Source organism: Mauremys reevesii, linkage group 3, assembly GCF_016161935.1.
Source record: "Mauremys reevesii isolate NIE-2019 linkage group 3, ASM1616193v1, whole genome shotgun sequence".
Taxonomy (NCBI): Eukaryota; Metazoa; Chordata; order Testudines; family Geoemydidae; genus Mauremys; species Mauremys reevesii.
The window spans coordinates 32,974,510-32,997,222 of NC_052625.1; the positions used below are offsets into that span (position 1 = coordinate 32,974,510).

The window sequence follows — 22,713 nt, forward strand, 5'->3', positions numbered from 1 at the left end:
AACCCAAAATTCCACTTAGCTACGTGCACTGTGGGATAGCTACCCACAGTGCAGCGCTCTATGTGTCGATACAAACCCTGCTAGTGAGGATGCACTCCACCAACACAATGAGCGTAGTGCTGACACGCAAGATCAGCTTGCTTAAATCAGAGGCTCGATGTCAACTTAACTTTGTAGTGTAGACCTGGCCTCAGTCCGATTATACTTCTGGAAAATCCTAGTAACACCAATAATCTCTCAAAGACACAAAACTAAAAATTATTTCAACAGTGGTGATAAATGGAAGATATTTAAAGTGCATTTCTACTCTGAAAGGAACTTTATAAAAAGGCCATTGTGAAGTTATGTTTCCATATTTCAGTGTCTTCCATAGCATATTTTTTCCATTTACAAGGTAAAAAAAATGTTTCTTCTAACAGTCAGTCCTGCAGACTCAACCTAGAATCTGAGTCAGGCTTGGGTTTTTTTTTTTTTTTGTTTTTTGTTTTTTAAATTACTCATGCATCACACCAGTAATAACAGTTCTGCAAGACAAATTCTGCCCTCAGATGTGTGCAACTCCATTGTCTTCAAATTATATCTGTGCTACTCTACTGAAGACAATCAGAACTGAGGGCAGAATTTGGTTCTGCAATAGGAACTTACTTCTGATGCATGAGCCTAGACAGAATCCAGTTCACTTGCTCATAACACTGCAGAGCCAGTATTGCCAACTTAAGTCAAATGTAGTAAAAACTTACTTTTGTCACTATAATCAGCTGATGTGAATGAATACACACAGGTACATCAAGGAGTCCGGTGGCACCTTAAAGACTAACAGATTTATTTGGGCATAAGCTTTCGTGCATCTGAAGTGAGGTTTTTTACCCACGAAAGCTTATGCCCAAATAAATCTTGTGGCAAATTGCCGGGACTATTATGATGGGTCCCGCGCTTTCTCCTCTTGTGGGGGTTCAGGGAGCCGTTTCTCACACCTGAACCGGGGTATCTACTGTCCCACTAGTGTCCCAGAAAAGGGGAGTGGAGAGAGATGGACCTGGGCCTGCCCTCTACTCTGGGTCCCAGCCCAGGGGCCCTAGGGATAACTGTGAACCACTTGAGCTAGCGATTCCTTCCCCTGGGCTACTTCCTTCTCCGGCCCTTCAGCTTGTGGGGCTTCCTGCCCTCTCTCTGCTTGGGCCAAGTTTCTCCCAACCCTTTGTGTCTGTAGAGTCCCTCTGCTCTGCACGAGCCGGGTTTCCCTTTACCTAGGGTCTCGGTTTCCAGCCCGCCACAGCACTTCTCCAACCTGCTCTCCGCTCCAACACCAAACCACTCTGCTTCAACTCCTCCAACTGTCTGATTGAAACAGGGGTTTTTTATCAGGTGACTGGCTTCAGGTTCTCTAATTGGCTTAATTGGTTTCAGGTGCTCTAATTAATCTGTAGCAGCCTCTCTTCCCTCTACAGGGAATAAGGCTCTCATCATCCTGGGGCTTACATATCTCCCATCCATCACTCTCCTGCTGCCCTCTGGCCATGCTATATCACAATCTGTTAGTCTTTAAGGTGCCACCGGACTCCTTGTTGTTTTTGTGGATACAGACTAACACAGCTACCCCCTGATACTACACACAGGAACCACCTGCTGAGTAAGAAAGTGTTATTTTTACATAATCAGATTTTAGAGTAGAAATGCATTTTAAATGTGAAGGTTGGGTTTTCTACTAATAACCATGATGTCCTCAGTACTGTGATGATACTATCTCTGTTCCAATTGTATTTAAAACAGGACAGAAATCATCTAATGAAATGCTTTCTGGAATAATTTTGTTTTCCTGTTGAAAGTAGAATTTTATACAGAATGCAATTCTATACAAGTTAGCATTTTTAATATATTCAAGAAATTAAACAAATGCATTTTCTATTAGTGCTAAATATGGAAAACCTTCTATTCTTTGTACCAAGTTACACAGTAAGAGGCGAGAAACTAGATATATAAAGATAAATATAAAAAACTTCAATTCTGTTTCTTTTATTCACATTCAATGTCTTTCACTGAAAGTCAAAATACATGGGAATAGGTATAACTTCATGTTTACCTCAAGCTGTTCATCTTCCAAAAGCTTTATAACCAACCATCTTATGTCATTGACTGCTTCTTCATTGTTGAGGACAATAAAGAGGTTATAAAATACCATAGTTTGGAGGTAGGTCAGTATTGTGTACTTCGCATGCCAAGAACTGCTTCTTGCTGTCTGTAAAGCAACAAAGATTAACAGTTAGAATTAAAAACAAGCGCATGTAGACAAGCCATTTGATTTATTCTAAATATTGTCAAACCCCATTACTTATACCTTTTGTGCTACTGTAGCAAGTTACTCATAAAAGTTGTTTCCCTCCTTATAGTTAGTTAGCTTTGTTTTGTTTTATGTTCTTTTAGGCTAAATTTCAAAAGCATCTAAATACTTAATATTTGTAGTACTGGATACAGAACTGAGAAACTAAACAGATCACACCTTCTGATTTGTTCATGACCTCAGATACCAGCCTTTTCCAAGTGGCCAAAAAGGTTAGTTATGCTCAACTTTGCATTGCAATTGTCTGTATAGTGGACTTGAACTATGAAAAAAAAATGCTTGTTACTGACAAAAGATGTAAGCAATGGGTGAAAGTTGAAATAGTACCACCCCTTTGACTGCATCCATTGCTGACATCCATTTTCAGCAATGGGTGATTTTTCTAGAGTAGAGGAAGGTTGAAAGATTCAAGGAAAAAATCTATTTGCTCTTTTTTTTTTTTTTTTACTTTGTGCATCTGATAGCACTTTGTATACAATCAGTTTCTCCATTTCTCTGTATAGTCTGTTTTCCTTTTCATTTGTGTGGGTCTTTCACAAAGTTATAAGTGGGACAGACATACATTTTAGCAGAAAAATACCATTGTAAAATCACAAAAAATAGGAGGAGGACTCAAGAGAACATGTCGCATTCTGAAACTACATTTCAACTTGTTTTTGAGATAGAACAGCTTCCAGTTCATGACGTCTAAGGCTGCGAGTCTGCCACAGAGGTCCCCAGAGCCCTCTCCCAGCACCAGCAGTGCCCCTAGAATCCCCCAAGAGTTAATCAGGGGTATATAGCACAAGTCATGGACATGTTACGGGGCCGTGAATTTTTGTTTATTGCCCGTGATCTGTCCATGACTTTTACTAAAAATACCCATGACTAAATCTTAGCCTTAACTATATCCCTTTCAAAGTGACATTTTTATTTTAAGCCGTCTTGTTACTAAACCCTTATTTTTATTTCTTAAAATATATTTTACACCCCATCTGGGTCAAATATTTGACAAATAACAAATTAAAACTGGGAACCGAGCTTTTTTGTGATAGTATTCCGTTACAAACAAAATGTGAAACATTCATAACATTCATGTGTTTTCCCTTTACAGGATTTATACTCATAGGAACCTAAATGTAAATTTAATATTTTTCTGCTTAAGATAACTATACTTTCAAACACTGGGTATAATTTTTAGTGAACAAACAATCCTTTCTTTATAAAGATTCCAATACTTTATTAGTATGTATTTCTGCTTGGCAATAAATAAATAAATAAAAATTGGAAGCTGATACAAAAGCCAATTTAGAAAGTTCATTCTGTTCCAGATTATTGTTCCTGATGACCAAACACTAACATGGAATTTATTACAAAGCAAAAGCAGTCAGCTTTTTTTTACTGCTGCCTTTTTGGCTGGTGTACTGCAATCAAGAGTTTAACTAAGTACTTAAATATTCATCATGATTTTGGTGATATGTATGCCACTTCAATATAGAAATGAACGAATAAAGTAGTTATACTGGCAACAGTATCACTATACAGACTGCAGAAGACCTTTGTACATGTAGCACTGTCAGGAAATAAGAAATACTTTGTTTCATAATTGTTAACTCAAGTTACCTAGTATTAATAACAAGCTCAACAGGTTTTAAAGTGATGTGCATTCATTTAAACAATGTAGATCAGACTCACTTGTTTTAGCACCTGGAGTACCAAAGGCACTTGTTGAGGATATAGCAATCCCTGAGACATTAGTGATAAACACATCTTAGCATCTCTTTTGAGTTCATCATAGCTATTGTCATTTTCTACTGGTGCAATCTACAAAATAAGAAGAAGTCAGGAAGAACTAAATATTTATTGCTAAAAAAAATCCTGAAAGAAAAGAAAGAAAGAAAGAAAGAAACAAACAAATAAATAAATAAAAAAAACTTCTTTGCATGAAATTAATATGTTATCCGAGGGGGAAAATATTTGTTTCAATAACTCAGTAGTAAAGATTAAAACTGGGTCAGTCATCAAGGGGTCCTATTTACTTCAGAGTGTGTCTAGGAAAGTTTAAAATTTCTATATTTTAACATGTGCAATTTATCTACCTATAAATGCTCAAGTGGTCTAAATTTGTTAAGTAAGGTAAATGAGTGTCTTTAAGATGTAAGGCAAAAGTTTGAAAAAATGTTTTTAACATTCAAAGGCAGGATATAAAGTAGATGGCTGTTTAAACAGAGTGTTTTCCATACCCAGTTAAGTTTCTCTTTCATATCCTCTAAGCCAGTCCAGACACTTTTGTGTAATTCCGCCCTGCCAGTAGATAAGCACACAAGAACTTTTTGTTCAGGTCACTACCTGTATAAGAAGTGGTTGCTAGCCCACAGAGGTCAGCTGTTGCTGTCTCCAGCAGTAGAGAAGTCTTTTGCGGGTTGATAGAGGAAAGATGAGGAAAAATGGACCTGAGACTACAGAACTCTCTCAGTCTGGGTCACCCACAGTGTGGGATTTTCCCTTTTAGGCTGTCTGCTGAGAGGTTCAATATGTCCTACTCCCACCTCTGGGAACTCAAACTCCTCAGATACCAGGCTGTTTCCCTCAGAGGCTCTCTCCTTTTGCTTTGTACAAGGTTTGGAATGAAAATAATGGCTGAATTTGAAAACTGCTGGTTGCAGTACCATTGGCTAAACAGATGTACTAATAATTCACTTGACTGAGAAAAGATGACAATGTTTTAAAGGTTGTTCTTACATATGGAGGATCTCTTTCACTGAAGATCTCTGACACAGAAGAAGTTATTCACCTTACGCAATAACGATGGTTCTTCGAGATGTGTGTCCTTATGGGTGCTCCACTGTAGGTATGTCTGAGTCCCTGCATTGCTGATTGGAGAACTTTGGTAGCAGCGTCCATTGGGTGTGCTGCTCCACGAGACTAGCCAGCATGTGGGGGGTAACCGTCCTCAGTTCCTTCTTTACCATAGAGTCATAACGAGAACTCCGAAGCAGAGGGGAGAAGGGCGGGTTGGGGAGCACTGATAGGGACACACATCTTCGAAGAACCATCATTAGTGCACCAGGTGAGTAACTTCTTCAAGTAGTGTCCCTATGGGTGCTCCTGTGCATGTGACTCCTGAGCAGTACCCCTTTTCGAGGGCTGGGACTTTAGAGTAGGGTCAGTTAGAGATGACAGTACTGTGGAGCCAAACATGGCATCAGAGGCAGAATCCAAAGTGATCGCATAGTATTCTGCAAGGTGTGGCCTGATGTTCATGTCTCCGCTCTGCAGATTTCTGAGACAGGGACATCCTTGAAAAAAGCAACAAATGAGGAGATCGATCTTGTGGAATATGTCCGGATCAAGTCAGGTGTGTGTGTGTGTCACATTACGAATTTGGTAGCACTGTCTGATGCAATTCGAGACCCACTTACAGAGTCTTTGGGCTGATACTGCTGAGCTCTTGGATCTTTCCACCACAGAGAGGAAAAGTCATGGGGACTTCCTGAAGGCCTTTATAGAATACTAGAGCTCTCCTAACATCTAAGGTATGTAGTATAGCCTCCCTTATTGTCTTGGTGAGGCTTGCAGTAGATGATTGTAAGGTGGATTGACTGATTCATGTGAAAAGGGGCGGTTACCTTAGGGATGAATTTTGGATGTGGCCTGACTAACCTTGTCTGGAAAGAATACTGTGTAGGGGGAATGTGCCATCAAAGCTGCTATCTCCCTTATTCTTCTAACTGAGGTAATTGCTATCAGGAAGGCTATTTTCATTGATAGGTACATTAGTGAACAAGTGGCTGTGACGGGTTTGATCACAGAAGCCCCCTTGGGACTGTCACCTGATATTCTGAGACTACCTCTGAGCCCGTTTTCTCTGCCAGTTTGGGCCTCCAGAACCCTGCCTTGTTGAGCCAGACATGCTAGTATGCTGCAACACAGACGCAGGGTCTGAACCACATGCCCCAAAGGTGCAGACTTGACTGAAAACAGCTTAAGAAGTGCTCCTGTCTCCAGCATCCAGACCCCCAGCTCCCAATGGGATCCAAACCCCAAATAAATCCGTTTTACTCTGTATAAAGCTTAATCAGGGTAAACTCATAAATTGTTCATCCTCAATAACACTGATAGAGAGATATGCACACCTGTTTGCTCTCCCAGGTATTAATTACTTACTCTGGGTTAATTAATAAGCAAAAGTGATTTTATTAAGTATAAAAACTAGGATTTAAGTGGTTCCAAGTAATACAGACAGAACAAAGTAAGTTACCAAGCAAAATAAAACAAAAAACATGCAAGTCTAAGCCTAATACATTAAGAAACTGATTACAGATAAAATCTCACCCTCAGAGATGTTCCAATAAGCTTCTTTCACAGACTGGACTCCTTCCTAGTCTGGGCCCAATCCTTTCCCCTGGCACAGTTCTTGTTAGCTCCAGCTCAGGTGGTAACTAGGGGATTTCTCATGACTTGAACCTCCTTTGTTCTGTTCCACCCCTTTATATGGCTTTGGCACAAGTCAGAAATCTTTTGTCTCTCTCGGTCCCCACCCCTCCTTCTAAACGGAAAAGCACCAGCTTTAAGATGGATTCCAGTACCAGATGACATGGTCACATGTCCTGTGAGACCCCAAGCCTGCATTGCTCCTGGCCTGACTCACAGGAAGTCTTGCAAGTAAACAAAGCCATTTACAACCAATTGTCCTAGTTGATGGGAGCCATCAAGATTCCAAACCACCATTAATGGCCCACACTTTGCATAATTACAATAGGACGTCAGAGTTATTTTATATTTCTAGTTTCAGATACAAGAATGAAACATTTATACAAAAAGGATGACCACACTCAGTAGATTATAAGCTTTGTAATGATACTTTACAAGAGACTTTTTGCACGAAGCATATTCCATTTAAATTATATTCACTCACGTTAGCATATTTTCACAAAATCATATGGAGTGCAACGTCACAGTGGCCATGGGTTCAAAGTGGGGCCTCGTCAGCCCTTTCAGTACCAGGTTTAGGTCTCACGAGAGGGTAGGAGTTGAGATTGAGGGAAGAAGATTATTATACCCTTGAGGAACCTTTTAGTGGTTGGGTGTGATAGTACTGAGTACCCTTCTATGGGTTATTGAAAAGCTGTGAAAGCTGCTAGATGGACCCTAAGAGAGCTTAGGGACAATACTGACTATAAGGGTCATGTGGAGGACTTTCTACTGTGTATTAGAACCTCTTGTACTTCCTTTGAACATCAACTTTCTAGATGCTGGAACCATGCAGGAGCCATGCTTTGAGGCAGAGAATCCCAAAGTGAGATGTAGGGTACACCCTTTATCTTGCGAAAGGAGATGTGGAATGGTTGGAAGGGAGATTGGAAGGCACATTGCGAGCTGTGTCAGGTAAGGTACCAGGTCTATCTTAGCCAAGTAGGAGCAATCAGGAACATAAGCTTAGTCCCTTTGGCAGTAGAGGAAATGGAGGAAAGGCATAAAGAAGGTCCTTGTCCCAGGGGAGAAGGGCATCACCCAGAGAGTGCTGTCCTTGAGCAGTAGCGTGGCCACTTCTTGTTCAAGGTCTGTGGATGGTGTTCCCCATCATGTGAAAAAGTCATGGAGTACTGATGGGTGCATCTCCCACTTGTGATCATGCATGAATTTGCAACTGAGATCATCCGCTATCAAGTTCTGTGCGCCCAGGAGGGAAGCCATTGACAAGGTGGTGATGTGAGAGATGCACCAATTCCATAATTTCATTGCTTCTGTGCATAGGGAGGGTGACCTGGCTCCTCCCCTGGCAAATGTAGTATATGCAGGCTATGTTGTCTGTTAGGATCTTTGTATGTGATCCTGCTATCAACGAGAGGAAATAGGTGAAAGCATGCCTGACCACTCTCAGTTTGAGGAGATTGATGTGTAGAGATATCGCCACAGGTGACCATTAGCTAAGTGATGCATCAGTAGTAAGGAGCGATGATGGTGACCTCTGTGAGAAGGGGATTCCTTCGCATACATTGGGCTAGGTTCTTCCACCAGTCCAAGGAGTTTTTGATCATGGTAGGTAGTGACAGGGGCTTGTCCAGACTGTCTTTGTTCAGCCTGTAAACTGAACTGAACCATAGTTGGAGGCATTGCATGTGGAGTCTGGCGTACAGTATCACAACTGTGCCCACTGCCATATGCCCCAACAGTTGGAGGCAGAGTCTGGCTGGTACTGGAGGACTGCACTAAGCCGTGTCTATGAGTGAGACCAGGGAAAGGAACCTGTGTTGAAGTAGGAAGGTTTGGCCTGTAGAGCATCCAGGTTGAGCCCCATGAATTCCAGGTGTTGCACTGGCATGAGGGTCAACTTCTGGGTGTTGATCTGAAAGTCTAGTTCTGTAAACAAATGTATAGTAGTGTTGATGGCTCAACGAGCCTCCTGGAGTGATCGGGCTCTGAGGAGACAATCATCCAGGTAAGGATATCATTATCCCTTGTGAACATACATGAGTGGCTACCATTGAGAGAACTTAGAAAACAAGGACCGATGAGAGTCTGAAGGGGAGGACTCTGTATTGGTAATGGCATATCCCAGAATGAATCTGAGAAATCATCTGTGAGACGGTATTATTGAAATGTGAAAGTAGACGTCCTGTAAGTCAAGTCCTGAAAACCAGTCTCCCTGTCCAGAGATGGAATGATCGTCAATAAGGTGACCATCTTGAACTTCTGAGCTTTGACAAACTTGTTGAGAGCTCTGAGGTCCAGTATGGGTCTCCAACCTCCCTCCGTTTTGGGTATTAGGAAATAACAAGAATAGAACCCCTTGCCTTGTAGATGTGAGGAACTGGTTCTATAGCTCCTAACTGGAGAAGTCGATCCATCTCCTGTTGCAGCAGATTCTCATGAGAAGGGTCCCTGAAGAGTGACGGGGTAGAGTGTTGTAAAGGGGGTAGAGAGGTGAAGTGGATTGAGTACCTGGATCAGAAGATCTCTAGGACCCATCTGTTCAACATTATGCGTTTCCAGGCATTTTGGAACCCTGCCAAATGGGTGCATGGTCATAGACAGCAGTGGGGAGTGGTCTTGTGGTGCCTCAACCTGCCCATCAAAAGTGGTGCTGAGAGGCAGGGGCTGGGTTGAAGACTGTGGACCAGATGGCTTATGTTTTGGGATTTTTCCCTTTTCTTTGTAGCTCATAATGGTGCTGTGAAGGGAATTGAGATGAATAAGGTCTGTGTTGGGATTGGGGGATAAAAGATCTCTTTTATCCCAGCATGTAGATTCTCAGCGACCTGAGGGTGGCCCTGGAATCCTTTAAGGTGTGGAGGGAGGGGGTGGGGTCTCAGCGAAGAGCTTCACGTCCTCCACTGTGGTCTGCACCTCCTTCGGGAATACCAATAAGTGGAACCTTGATACTTTGTTTCATCACCACAGCCGTGGATCTGGCTGCTGTGTTGGCGGCATGGAGGGCCAACTGCAGTGATGTTTTTGCCACCAGTTGTGACTCCTGAATGATGGCCTTGAAGTGACTCTCTGGCATCTTATCAATAAAGTCATTCAGTTTATTGTAATTTGTGTAATCATATTTTGCCGTGAATGCCTGGTAATTGGCAATATGAAACTGTAAGGTGGCTGAGGAAAAAACTATTACCTACCTTTTCGTAACTGTTGTCCTTTGAGATGTGTTGCTCATGTCCATTCCATTCTAGATGTATGCACACCCATAGGCACAGCTGTCGGAGACTTTTGCCTTATCGGTATTTGTAGGGTCAGCTGTGGTGCCCTGTGGAGTGCCATGCTCATGCATCGGTATATCAGGTGCTGACGGCCCTTCACCCTCTTAGTTCCCTCTTGCCGGCAACTCACAGAGGGGGCAGGAGGGTGGGTAATGGAATGGACATGAGCAACACATCTCAAAGAACAACAGTTATGAAAAGGTAGGTAACCATTTTTTCTTCTTGGAGTGCTTGCTCATGTTGATTCCATTCCAGGTGACTCACAAGCAGTATCCTTGGAGGTGGGCTTGGCATTCACCTCCAAGATGTGCAACTTGTAATACTACTCTACCGAAGTTGGTGTCATCTCGGGCTTGCTGAGTAAGTGCATAGTGAGATGTGAACTTGTGAATGGACAACCAAGTGGCGGCCCTGCAGATATCTGGACTTGGCACATTGGCCGGGAAGGCTGCCGCTGAGGCTTGCGCTCTAGTCGAGTGGGCGATTAGAATCGCTTGTGGAGGCACTTTTGCCTGATCATAGCAAAATCGGTTTGGTCCTTTCGATGTAGAAAGGTGGCGCTCTCCTGATGTCCAGGGAGTGCAACCTACATTCCTCCTCAGACTTATGAGGCTTTGGGAAGAAAACTAGCAAAAATATGTCCCAGATCGTGTGAAACTGTGAAACCACCTTGGGCAGGAAAGCCTGATGTGGCTGCAGCTGGACCTTGTCCATGAAAATTACCGTATAGGGCTGGGTCTGAGGTAAGTGCCCTAATCTCGGAGACCCTTCTGGCAGAAGTTATTGCCACCAGGAATATCACCTTCCAGGAGAGCAGAAGAAGGGAACAGGATGCCAAGGGGTCAAAGAGAGCTCTCATGAGCTGCACAAGCACCAGATTCAGGTCCCACAAAGGGACGGGTTCCGGACCTGGGGGTAGAGTTGCTCCACACCTTTCAGGAAATGGATAGTCATGTTATGAATGAAGACCGACTGACCTGGAATGGAGGGTGAAAGGCCGATATGGTGACCAGGAGGACCTTAACTAATGAAAGGGATAAGCCCTGGAGCTTGAGATGCATAAGGTAGCCCAAGATTGCCTGCAGTGAGGCCTGTTCAGGCCCAGCACATGAATCATTTCCATTTGGCCAGGTAGGCTGCTCTAGCGGAGGTCTTTCTACTATCCAGTAGGACCTTCTGGACGTGGGCTGAACACTCCTGCTCTTTAGCATTCAACCATGCAGCAACCAAGCTGTTAGGTACAGAGCTGCTAGATTCGGGTGCAGGAGCCTGCAGTGATTCTGGAATAGGAGATCCAGCCAGAGTGGCAGCTGCAGTGGGGTCATTACCGACAGGTCCATCAGCGTGCTGAACCAGTGTTGGCGAGGCCAAGCCAGGGATATCAGGATAACTTTGGCCTTGTCCTGTTTGATCTTCATGAGAACTCTGTGGGAAAGCGTACATCAGAGCCCCCAACCACGGGAGTAAGAAGGCATCCAACATCGAGCCCCTGTCGATCCCCCAAAATGGGCAGAACAGGTGGGATTTCCTATTCTGCTGAGTCACAAATAAGTCCACCTGGGGAAATCTCCACTTTCAGAAGATCCTGCTGACTGTTTTGGGGTGAGTGACCATTCGTGGCGAGATAAGAAGGCTCTGCTGAGGTGATCTGCTAATATGTTCCTGGTACAGGGGAGCTTCGCTGCCACAAGATGAATGGCATGCTGCACACAGAAGTCCCAGAGCCAGAGGACTTCCTGGCAAAGGGCTGACGACCTGGCTCTCCTGTGTTTGTCGATATAAATAAAACATCATGGCGGAGTTGTCTGTGAGGAATTGAACCACCTTACCTTGTAAGTGGGACTGAAAAGCCTGACAGGCCAAGCAAACTGTTCTGAGCTCCCTGACATTTATGTGAAGGGAGCGGTCGACCCCAAATCAGCGGCCTTGTGTACTGAGCTTGTCCAGGTGGGCTCCCCAGCCCAGGTCTGAGGTGTTGGAAACCAGTTAGCGATAGGGATGGGGCCTTCGAAGGGAACTCCCTGCAACACTTATGCGGGGTCCAACCGCCATGCCAGTGATGACCAGATGCGGTCCAGCACCTTGACTACTGGTGTCTAGGTTGTGCCTGTACACTCACGCCAGCCACACCTGCAGCAGCCAGAAATGGAGCCGGGCATGACAGACCACGTAGGTATATGCTGCCATGTGACCTAGCAACTTTAGGCAAATGGGAAATCACATCTGACATAGCTCAGAAATGGGCCTCCAAAAGGAAGGCTCTGGCCCATGTGGAGTCAAGGACCGCTCCGATAAACTCTATTAGTTGCACTAGTATGAAGGTCAATTTCTTTTCATTCACTAACAGGCCCAGACCATGACAGGTATAACACACCAGATAGAGGCTGTTCTGCACTTGGATCCCTGATGAGTCTGCTCTTGATGAGCTAATTGTCCAGATAAGGCTAGTCCTGGACCTCTCCCCCATAACGCATCAGGTAAGCGGCTACCGGGGCCATGGATTTTGTAATACCTGCGGGGCTGTGGAAAGGACAAAGGGTAGTGTCGTGAATTGGAAGTGGTGCTGGCCCACCAGAAAACCAAGGAACTGTGTGTCCTTGGAAGATAGAAATATGAAAATAAGTGTCTTTCCAGTCGAAAGTGGCATAATAGTCTCCCGGATCCAGGGAGGGGATAATGGAGGCCAGTGAAACCATACAGAACTTCAACTTCTTGAGGTATTTGTTGAATTGCCAGAGGTCCAGAATGGGTCTTAGGACCCCTTTTGCCTTCGGGATCAGGAAACAGCGGGAGTAGAATCCTTTCCCCCTCATTTCCTGAGGGACCCTCTCCATTGCCCCCAGTTGCAGGAGGTTGTCTATCTCCTGAATGAGGAGTTGCTTGTGAGAAGGGCCCCTGAAGAGGGACGGGAAAGAGGGGGCAGTGGGGAGGGTGGCCGAGAATTGGAGGGTGTAGCCCAGCGATACAATTTCTAGCACCCAATGGTCCAAGGTAACCCATGACCAGGCCGAATGATAGGGACAGAGTCGTTTGAGGAAAGAATAGGGCGGATTCTGGAGAGTTGACTGGGACATTGCTCTTGAGCGAATGCTCAAAATGCATGCTTCTGGCCCCTGTGGTGTTTTTCCAGGCCAGGTTGCGTAGGTGAACCGGAGGAGAAGGGGCAGTGATGACTAAAACTAGTGTCTCTATCCCTTCTTGCAGACCCCTGTCAAGACTGCCACGACCTTGGTGGCGGTGTGGCCGGAACTGCTTCCTCGCCAAATGAGGCTCACCCTAGTGAACAGAGAGTGGTCCAAGTGTACTTCAGTCTGTGCAGCCTTGCATCCATTTGCTCTGCAAAGAGTCCAATCCCATCAAACGGAAGATCCTGGATCGAGGACTGCATCTCCTGGGACAGGCCTGTGGTCTGAAGCCAGGAACTGTGCCTCATGATCACTGCTGAGGTGACCACTCTAGTTGCCGAATCGACTGCATCCCATGCCATTTGGAAGGGAACACCGAGCTGCTGTTGTACCCTCCTCAACAAGGACACATCCTGGGGCATGGAGTCCTTAAACTTATGAAGGGAGTCCCATAAATTAAAGCTATATCTCCCCAAAAGAGCCTAGTGGTTTGTGACTCTGAACTCGAGACTGGCCGTTAAACAAATTTATCTCTCGAAAAAGGTCCAGTCTCTTGGCCTCCTTATTTTTAGCGGTGGAACTAGATTGCCCTTACTTGTCTTTCTTGTTGGCCGCAGAAACAGCCAATGATCCCCAGGGTGGGTGAGTGTACAAGTATTTGAACCTCTTCGCTGGGACAAAATACTTCTTTTCAGCTCTCTTGAAACTTTCATCCCAGGACACAAAAAGAGAGTGACATTCATTTGAGGGCCCTCCTCATGGAGGCTGCTCTCTTCCCAGCCTTGGAGCCACCCCAGCCGGATGAAACTCCCAGCACTTCGGCCTTGGTGCATAGTGCACCCCCACCACCAGGCTCTACCCGGTACCGCTCCCCTTCACCGGTGCCCAAAAAGAAGCCTAAAAAGCAGGACCTGGCACCAAGCAAGAAGGACCAAGGGGCATTGGGTAAAGGGCTTAAACCTGGCAACCAGGGCATGCCCCGCCTGGGCAAGGTCCCTTGCTGGAATCTTAACTTCCTAACTATAGTACTTAACAGCTACTTACTAACTACAGTAAACAAAACTATCTATAGCTGTAATCCATGAAGTCGGAAAGGTAAAGAAATTGCTGACCATTTGTGAGGCAAGGGAGAGAGGCGCTCTGACCAACCACCACGGGCGATAAGAAGGAACTGATAGGGCTGATATACCAATGCATGAGCGCGGAATTCCAGAGGGCACCACAGCCAACCCTACAGATACCACTAAGACAAAAGTGTCCAACAACTGTGCACATAGGCACGCACACACCTAGAATGGAATTGACATGAGCAAGCACTCGAAGAAGAATACGCCTTCCTGCCAAAGAGATTGAGGAGCTTCCAGTCCCTGTCATAGGGTATTGCCTTGGCATTATGTTGTCGGCCACAAGAGATTACGGCATCCATCATGATGGAATTGGGTGGGGGAAAAAAAGAACTCTGATTCCTTTGCGAGGACATATTTCTTGTCCGCACTTTTGCAAGTCGGGGCTACTGATGCCAGGGTTTGCCACACAGTTTTAGCCAGATCTAAGATGGCTTCATTGATTGGGAGGGCGATCTTCAAGGAGGATGAAGAGTGGAATATACTGATGAGCTGATGGTGTCTTTGACCTCCTCCAGTGGTATGTGGGGGGATCTGCTACTCTTTTTGCCAGCTCCAGGAATAGATGGATGTTGTCTGCCATGTACAGTGGTGAAGGCATGACCGCTTCGTCTGGGAAAGAGGAGGACATGGCTTTAGGTGTTACCTTCTCCTCCGTGTCCCCTTCTTATTCCTCTGTTTCCTGAGGCTCTGAGGCCCTTCAAGCCGTGGCCGAAGGAGCGTGCCTGGAGGATTGCCGGGCAATGCTTGAAGCTCACGAGGCAGGAGGCAGTTGTGCTTCCCAAAGGGCCCAGTATGGCCATTTTGGTGGCACAGGGCCTGGTGGAGGTGCCCATTGGTGGCTGTACCAAGATGGTGGTAGTGTCATCTGCGGGTACATTCCTGGATCCTGTTGACAGTGGGTCTCATATGGAGCTTGGGAGGAGTACTGTGAAACCTCCTCAGGTTAACCATCCGACCCCTCACTTGACAGTGGAGGGACATGTCATGATTGTGGGGATATGTCCCATGCTTGGCAAAGGCTCAGCCTTATGATATTAGTACACAGGGGCATCGAACTGGGTGCGTGTATCAGGCTCAGGTAACTGACCTGGGGAAATTCTGCTGGAATCTATCATCCTGAAGTCGGTATAGATGGAGACCTCATCTGTACCTGTCTCCCTGGTGCCGTGTGGGTTATTGTCGCTGGTGGTACGAACGTTGACTTGCATACCAGGAGCATCTTCCTAGCCTGTTTGCCCTTCTCGGTATCGAAGATTCGGTGCTTGGGCCCAAACGGTCCATGGGCCTGTCAGCAGTACTGGATAATGATGGTTACCATGAGGGATGGGTGCCGGACTGTGGTATTGGTGCCAGTAGTGCCAAGGATACTGAGCGAGATGGCGAATGCTTTCAGCTATTCCCAGGCTCGCTGAGGGGAGTTCCCACTCTCTTTTTTGACTTGTGAGAGGAGTCCCCAGTCTATTTCTTCACCCCATTATCTTTCAAAGTCAAAGGTTAAGGGGAAGAATCACGCCTGCCGGAAGGTAAGGGTCAGAGAGTTGCCTCCATAAAGATAATTTTTGGGCAAAACTCTGTCCTTACAGGATCTCTGCCAGAGCTGTCTTTTAAAAAGACTCTGTCTAATTTACATTCAGTATGCTGGAATTAATGATGAATCCCTTGTGAATTCTAAATTGAATGAAATTTGCTGTTCTTTTTCATAGCCTTAACAGTTGTGAAAAAGCTCACTTTGTTGCTTTTTGTGAAGAAACTGCTGTCTATGAATTTAATTTGATCTTAATATAACTATAGGGGCTGTTTCCACCACTGGAGAGAAAAAAATGTGAAGATGGTGATATTCCAAGTCTAAAGGTACTTGTGTCTATTCACAGTGACTTATGTCTCCACAGTTAGGACAGAAAATTCTGTTTGATTTGGGATGTGCAGAAGAAAGAGGGAAAAGAGAACAATTAATAAACAAAGCCACACTTAACTGAGAAAGCAAACAGTTTGCAAATCTGTATTCTTATGATTCAGGATAAGTGCTACTCACTACAGAGAACTACAGACAGGCTGGACAGTATAATCTAGAGAAAGCCTGCTAAGAAAAAAAGGTTCCTTACATCAACTTCATATTTTAGGCCAAAGGCCAACTGCTGTCCCATTCTATGCAGTGGTGGTGAAATGAGCTGTCTCAACTTATGGATGGTAGGAGACTACAGGAGCCCACCAAGACCTACAGAATAATTCCATCTTTGAAAAAATAAGATTCTCACACCTGCTAACACTATTGTGTTGAAGTAACAGCAGAAGAAAACAGTTTAAGTGACTACACTCTGTAATCTTTTAGAACACTGCAGCTAAACAGCACTGCATAAAGAGTTTCTGAAGTATGAAACTGAATAGTGGTCTGCTGGACACTGCACTACTTCCTTTACCAAGTGTCCCCATAATGTCTCTGCATTCAGAAACTCTGGCCAAGTTCTGCCTGTTCACTGTAAGAGCATACACCTGAAGAATATCTGGATCTCTCTGTACTCTCTCAGCATTTTGAAACAGCTCAGGATTCCTCCATAAGATCACTCATATATTTCTATGTGCAAGAATGGGAGGATGTATCAGAAAAAGGCTAGATCAATGGTTCATAAGTACACTATCAGTTTCACACATAAGCAAAGGAGGATGTTGGGGCAGAATTTGGCCATTTGTATATATGCATAGTTTTCTATTTTAAAAATACATTTTAAAAAAATCAATTGTAACTTTGCTTTTTATTCATTTATTTTTATAACCTGTTTTTAAACCAAATGTGACTAAAAGCTCAGTAATTAAAATGGGTACCTTGAAAAACAAAGGTAAGAGTTGGAGTTGTTCTGTGACAGCTGTGGAGAAGGACCGACCTGCACTTGCCATCAACCACTTCAGGACTGTTTATAAAAAGACAGAAATACTTACTGAATAACAAGGTCAACAAGCAAAATGACAAATGTATGGGCCAAATTCACTACTGGCATATCCCACCAGATTTCCAGAGGTCAGTGAAGTTGCCTCAACAGTAAGTTTAGCCCTGTATTCTTATGTTAGAGCCCACGAGTTTTCATTAGAATAATTATTATTCAAGATATGGTCATGTAATTTGGACTAAGTTATACATTAACACAGTCCAATCTACAAGAGGTACAGACACCTCTTTAGTATAAAGCAAATGTAACAAAGGCACATCGTAAGTAAGCCACTTGCAGCACTCAATCATAATTCTGTGCAGCCAAACATATTGTCTGTTTTCACAAGTTAAATTCCGTAACTCACTGGTTTTCAAGAGTTTAATGCCCTGAGTTCGCTCATCTTGTTCACCAACTCCATTCTCTTCCATAACGTGGTTCTGAATTTCTTCATCCACTTCCATAAGAGGTTTGAGTTTTTCATGTATTCGTGTAGTGAACTCATGGACATGAGGAGACTTTGTTGGAGCAGTATTTGGCAAGGAAACATCTATCATGAATATGTAGGTCAAAACGCTAAAAATAAACAACAGAAAAACCAGTTAAATGTGTTCAGTGGCTATTTGCTGCATTTTACTAGTTGAAATTTAATACTTTTCTGAAATTTAAAATTTCTTCCTGTAGACCACATAAAATAAATAAAACCAAATGCTATCTGAAACAGAATGCAATATCATTAAAAGCAGCAAAGAGTCCTGTGGCACCTTATAGACTAACAGACGTTTTGGAGCGTGAGCTTTCGTGGGTGAATACCCACTTCGTCGGTTGCATGTAGTGGAAATTTCCAGGGGCAGGTGTATATATATGCAAGCAAGAAGCAGGCTAGAGATAACGAGGCTAGTTCAATCAGGGACGATGAGGCCCTCTTCTAGCAGTTGAGGTGTGAAAACCAAGGGAGGAGGATTTTGTAGTTGGCAAGCCATTCACAGTTTTTGTTTAATCCTGAGCTGATGGTGTCAAATTTGCAGATGAACTGAAGCTCACATCTCAACTGCTAGAAGAGGGCTTCATCCTCCCTGATTGAACTAACCTCGTTATCTCTAGCCTGCTACTTGCTTGCATATATATACACACCTGCCCCTGGAAATTTCCACTACATGCATCCGACGAAGTGGGTATTTACCAACGAAAGCTCATGCTCCAAAACATCTGTTAGTTTATAAGGTGCCACAGGACTCTTTGCTGCTTTTACAGATCCAGACTAACACGGCTACCCCTCTGATACTTGCAATATCATTGTGATTCAGACCTTTGCCTCAATTTATGGCATTACACCATAGGAGTAAAATGCACCAAGACAAATACCCTCAGTATACTGAGCCGCTTCACTATATATACACATCTATACCTCAGTGAGAACATGAGGAAAACTATGAATTGAGGGCTTAAGAATTGTTTTCACTTAATGAGAGAGAAAGTGAAAGAATCAAGGGGGAAAAATGCTATGGCTTCTACTTTTAATGAATTCACATTTGTCATCTTTGACAATGTCTATCTATGGCATTTGGAATCTTATTTGGCCTGTAGGTAACTTGATATCCTGTAGTAGAATTATTTTTCTTATTTCCGACAAACATGCTATTTTGCATACTGTACATGAAAAGATATGCTGTTTACTTATAACTCTTTCCGGAAGGTTGCAAACTGTGTAGACACACAAAATGAATTATACAGTAATAAATGGTTTAAAAAACAAAACAAAAACTGGGCATGTTTAGTCTTGAGAAACAAAGACCGAGGGGAAACCTGATAATCTTCAAATATGTTAAGGGCTGTCCTAAAAAGGATGGTGATCAATTGATCTTCATGTCCATTGAAGGCAGGACAAGAAATAATCACCATAATCTGCAGCACAGGAGATTTAAGTAGATATTAGGAAAAACTTTATAATCATGAAGATAGTTAAGCACTGGAATAAGCTTCCAAGGGAAGATGTGAAATTCCTGTGATTGGAGGTTTCTAAGGACAGATTTGTCAAATACCTGCCATGTATAGTCTAGGACTGTGTATTTGGTTCTGTTTCACCATGTGGGGCTGACTAGATGACCTCTCAAGGTACCTTCCAGCCCTACATTGCTATGATTCTAGAGTATTCTATGACTACAAAGATTTCTAGAAAAACCCACTCTAGCACATCTGAGACCCATTATTCATTAGTTATAGGTTCTACTTGTTACAATTTAATAGACTTTCACTTAGGCGCCTAGATGGTTTTGAAAATTTTACCCATTTGGTCTGGCTGGGGTTGGGTACAGTTCATTTGTTTCTAGAGCTTTAGAGCTCTTCCAGTGTGAAAATGAGAGGTCACTTGAGAATCAAGACATCACCTTATGTTTACAAAAAGTGCCTTTTAAATAGCAATTTATGGGTACGTTATTTTTGGAAGATATTATTTATTTGTATTCTGGTAGTACATACATATGTTCATATACCTAGGAAGACAGTCATCATCCAAAGAAAAAAAATAATACTTGAGTATTCAATGCATATGAACAGAACAAAGGAAGTTCTTCAGAAGAGAACACTAACCTTCCTATTCTTTCTCTGACATTTTTGTAAACCTGGGTGAGTTTAGGTTCCAAGTACTTTAGTAACCTGTGCAACAGCTCTGGTACTCTCCATTCTTGCTGTGCAAGGCCACCTTGCAATACGTAGAGTCGGCTAGAAATTGGAACACGAAGGCTTTAGTTAGCTTTATGGTATTGACAATTGCAACTTATTTTTTCCAAGTCTTGTTTTTAATGATTTACATACATCCATGAACTACAGATACACAAGAGTATAAAAGCTTTTCAATCACAAAATGAGAGTAACGACTACAATACTGCTGTTACGTTGACACCACAGTTCCACAATAGTTATGGGTCTCAAACTTATTTAAATTGCCCCCCCCTTCTTTGTGTCTGTAGTCATTCACGCCCCTCCCCACCCCCACTACATATACTGCCACCCAATTCTGAAGGCACAGTGGAAAGCAGCGGCTGCTGGTCAAATGCCCAGCTCTGAAGGCAGCTACATGCCAACAGCAGCACAGAAGTAAGGGTGGCAATGTGAAAAGTGCTATTGACAAGTATCACTTTTCAGAGCAGACTTAGAGGTAAGGGTGCAGCAGTGCAGAATTAAGGGAGGAAATGTGAAAAGTGATATTTGTCAATATCACTGTTAATAGCAGACTCAGCGTCCCATTGCCACCCTTCTGTGCTGCTGCCGCTCCAGGGCTGACCTCTTTATCCCCACCTCCCGGGTGTGCACGGCCCTTCTGCATGAGCCCCAGCCATCAGGGGCTGGCAGCCAGAGCGCTTTGAAAAAAACAAAAAACCCAAAAAACACACCCACAGCTAGCACCTTCCTTGACACATTCAGGAGATGCGCTCCATAGTTTGAGAATCGCTGTTCTAACTGAATCCAATTAATCATAGTGATGTGCTTTAAGCAATGTTTTTCCCCTCGGGGCCCTACTGTACCCATGGGGAACTACGGATAGGAGGGGGAAGGGCATCACAAGGAACTACAACTAAGACAGATTCTTGTGTGGGATGTTCAAGTATAGGATTAGACTCGGTGCCCTTCCACCTTGCAGTGGCCAATCACAATATACTCTGAGTGAACTTTATCCACATCGCTTACATTTGTTCATGCTTTACCCATCAACTCTAAAGCAGTTTGAAGGTAACATTTTACCATGCATCTACAAATGATCCTCCTTCACCACTCAAAGGAGACTCCAACAACAGCTCAAATAACCAGTGCAGTTTCCGAGGATCTCTGCTCTCCTGATAAAGAAAGTTACAAATCAGTAACTGGAATACAGAGGAATTCGGTGATTCTACTTTAAGCCATTTAAAAAAAAAGATAATTAAATATTTGTATTAAATGTTCTTTAGGTTCCTATGCATGTATTATTACATAAGTGAAGAGTGTTTTGCTTTTCTCAAAATTAGGGTCCAATCCAAGAAAAATAAAATCAGGATCATAGAGATATGTGGCATTCTAATCATATGTAGTAATACAAATATTTATTACAAATTGCTTGGTAAACTACAGTGATTTTAAAATGGTGTTATTTTAATTTCTATGGCATTTTAAAGGATGTAATCTAGTTATGAAAAACTATTAATATTTAGTGTAGAGATATCTTACTAGATATAAGGTCTGGTCTACGCTAGGAAAAAAAAAAGGTTACCTACCTTTTCGTAACTGTTGTTCTTCGAGATGTGTTGCTCATGTCCATTCCATTCTAGGTACGAGTGCGCTCATGTGCACAGTCGTCTGAGATTTTTGCCTTAGCAGTATCTGTAGGATTAGCTGTAGTGCCCTCTTGAGTGCTGCGCTCATGCGTTGGTATATTAGGTGCTGCCAACCCTACGCCCTCTCAGTTCCTTCTTGCTGGCAACTCCGATAGAGGGTCAGGAGAGCCGATAATGGAATGGACATGAGCAATACATCTCAAAGAACAACAATTACAAAAAGGTAGGTAACCGTTTTTTATTTTTCGAGTGCTTGCTCATGTCGCTTCCATTCTAGGTGACTCACACTGCTCAACCGAAGCCAGCATTGTCCCAGGCCTGCTGGGTAAATGCAAAATGGGATGTGAACGTGTGGACAGATGACCATCTGGATGCCCTACAGCTGTCCTGGATAGGCACTTGTGCTAGGAAAGCTGCCGAGGAGGCTTGCACCCTGGTTGAATGTGTGGTTACGATTTTCGGAGGTGATCAGAACAGCAGTGAATACAGGCAGTGATACAAGAAAAAATTCTTTTAGTGGACACTGGATGACCTTTCCATCCTGTGGGCCACCGTGACGAACAATTGTGTCTACTTGCGGAATGGCTTGGTCCTTTCAATGTAGAAGGCTAGCGCCCTCCTAACGTGTCAGGAATGCAATCTACGCTCCTCCTCCAACTTATGCGACTTTGGAAAAAAGACAGGTAAGTAAAAAAGTCCTGGCCCGTATGCAACTGCGAGAGCATCTTGGGCAGGAAAGCCGGGTGTGGCCGCAGCTAGACCGTGTCTTTGTAGAAGACCGTATAGGGTGGCTCCGAGGTAAAAGCCCTAATCTTGGAGACCTGGTGGGCAGATGTTATCGCAACTAGGAATGCAACCATCTAGCACAGGAGAAGGAGAGAGCAGGAAGCCAGAGGCTCAAAGGGGGGGTCCCGTGAGCTGTAACAGCACAAGATTCAGGTCCCATGGTGGAATGGGGTCCCTGACATGTGGGTAGAGGTGCTTGAGGCCCTTGAGGAACTTGGCAGTCATGTCCTGGGCGAAAACTGACTTATCCTTGAGCAGTGGCTGGAAGGCCAAAATAGTGGCCAAGTGGACCTTGACAGATGAAAGGGACAGGCCTCGGAGCTTGAGATGCAGAAGGTAGTTCAGGATCAACTGCAGCAAAGCCTGCTCGGGCCGAATAACTTTATCCAAGGTCCAACAAGTGAACCACTTCCAGATAGCCCTC

The 22,713-nt window shown here is 43.8% G+C and overlaps 1 protein-coding gene across 1 annotated transcript in view; it reads right to left on the bottom strand.

Moving 5' to 3' along the window:
• PSME4 (proteasome activator subunit 4) overlaps positions 1–22,713 on the bottom strand; it is a 236,595-nt gene that overhangs the window by 27,179 nt on the left and 186,703 nt on the right. Inside the window, exons 38-43 of the mRNA XM_039529281.1 lie at positions 20,938–21,029; positions 19,786–19,917; positions 17,564–17,772; positions 17,096–17,181; positions 4,013–4,141; positions 2,081–2,236 (exon numbers count right to left, since the gene is read on the bottom strand). Of these exons, the coding sequence (XP_039385215.1) occupies positions 2,081–2,236; positions 4,013–4,141; positions 17,096–17,181; positions 17,564–17,772; positions 19,786–19,917; positions 20,938–21,029 (804 nt within the window). The remainder of the gene's footprint in view (positions 1–2,080; positions 2,237–4,012; positions 4,142–17,095; positions 17,182–17,563; positions 17,773–19,785; positions 19,918–20,937; positions 21,030–22,713) is intronic.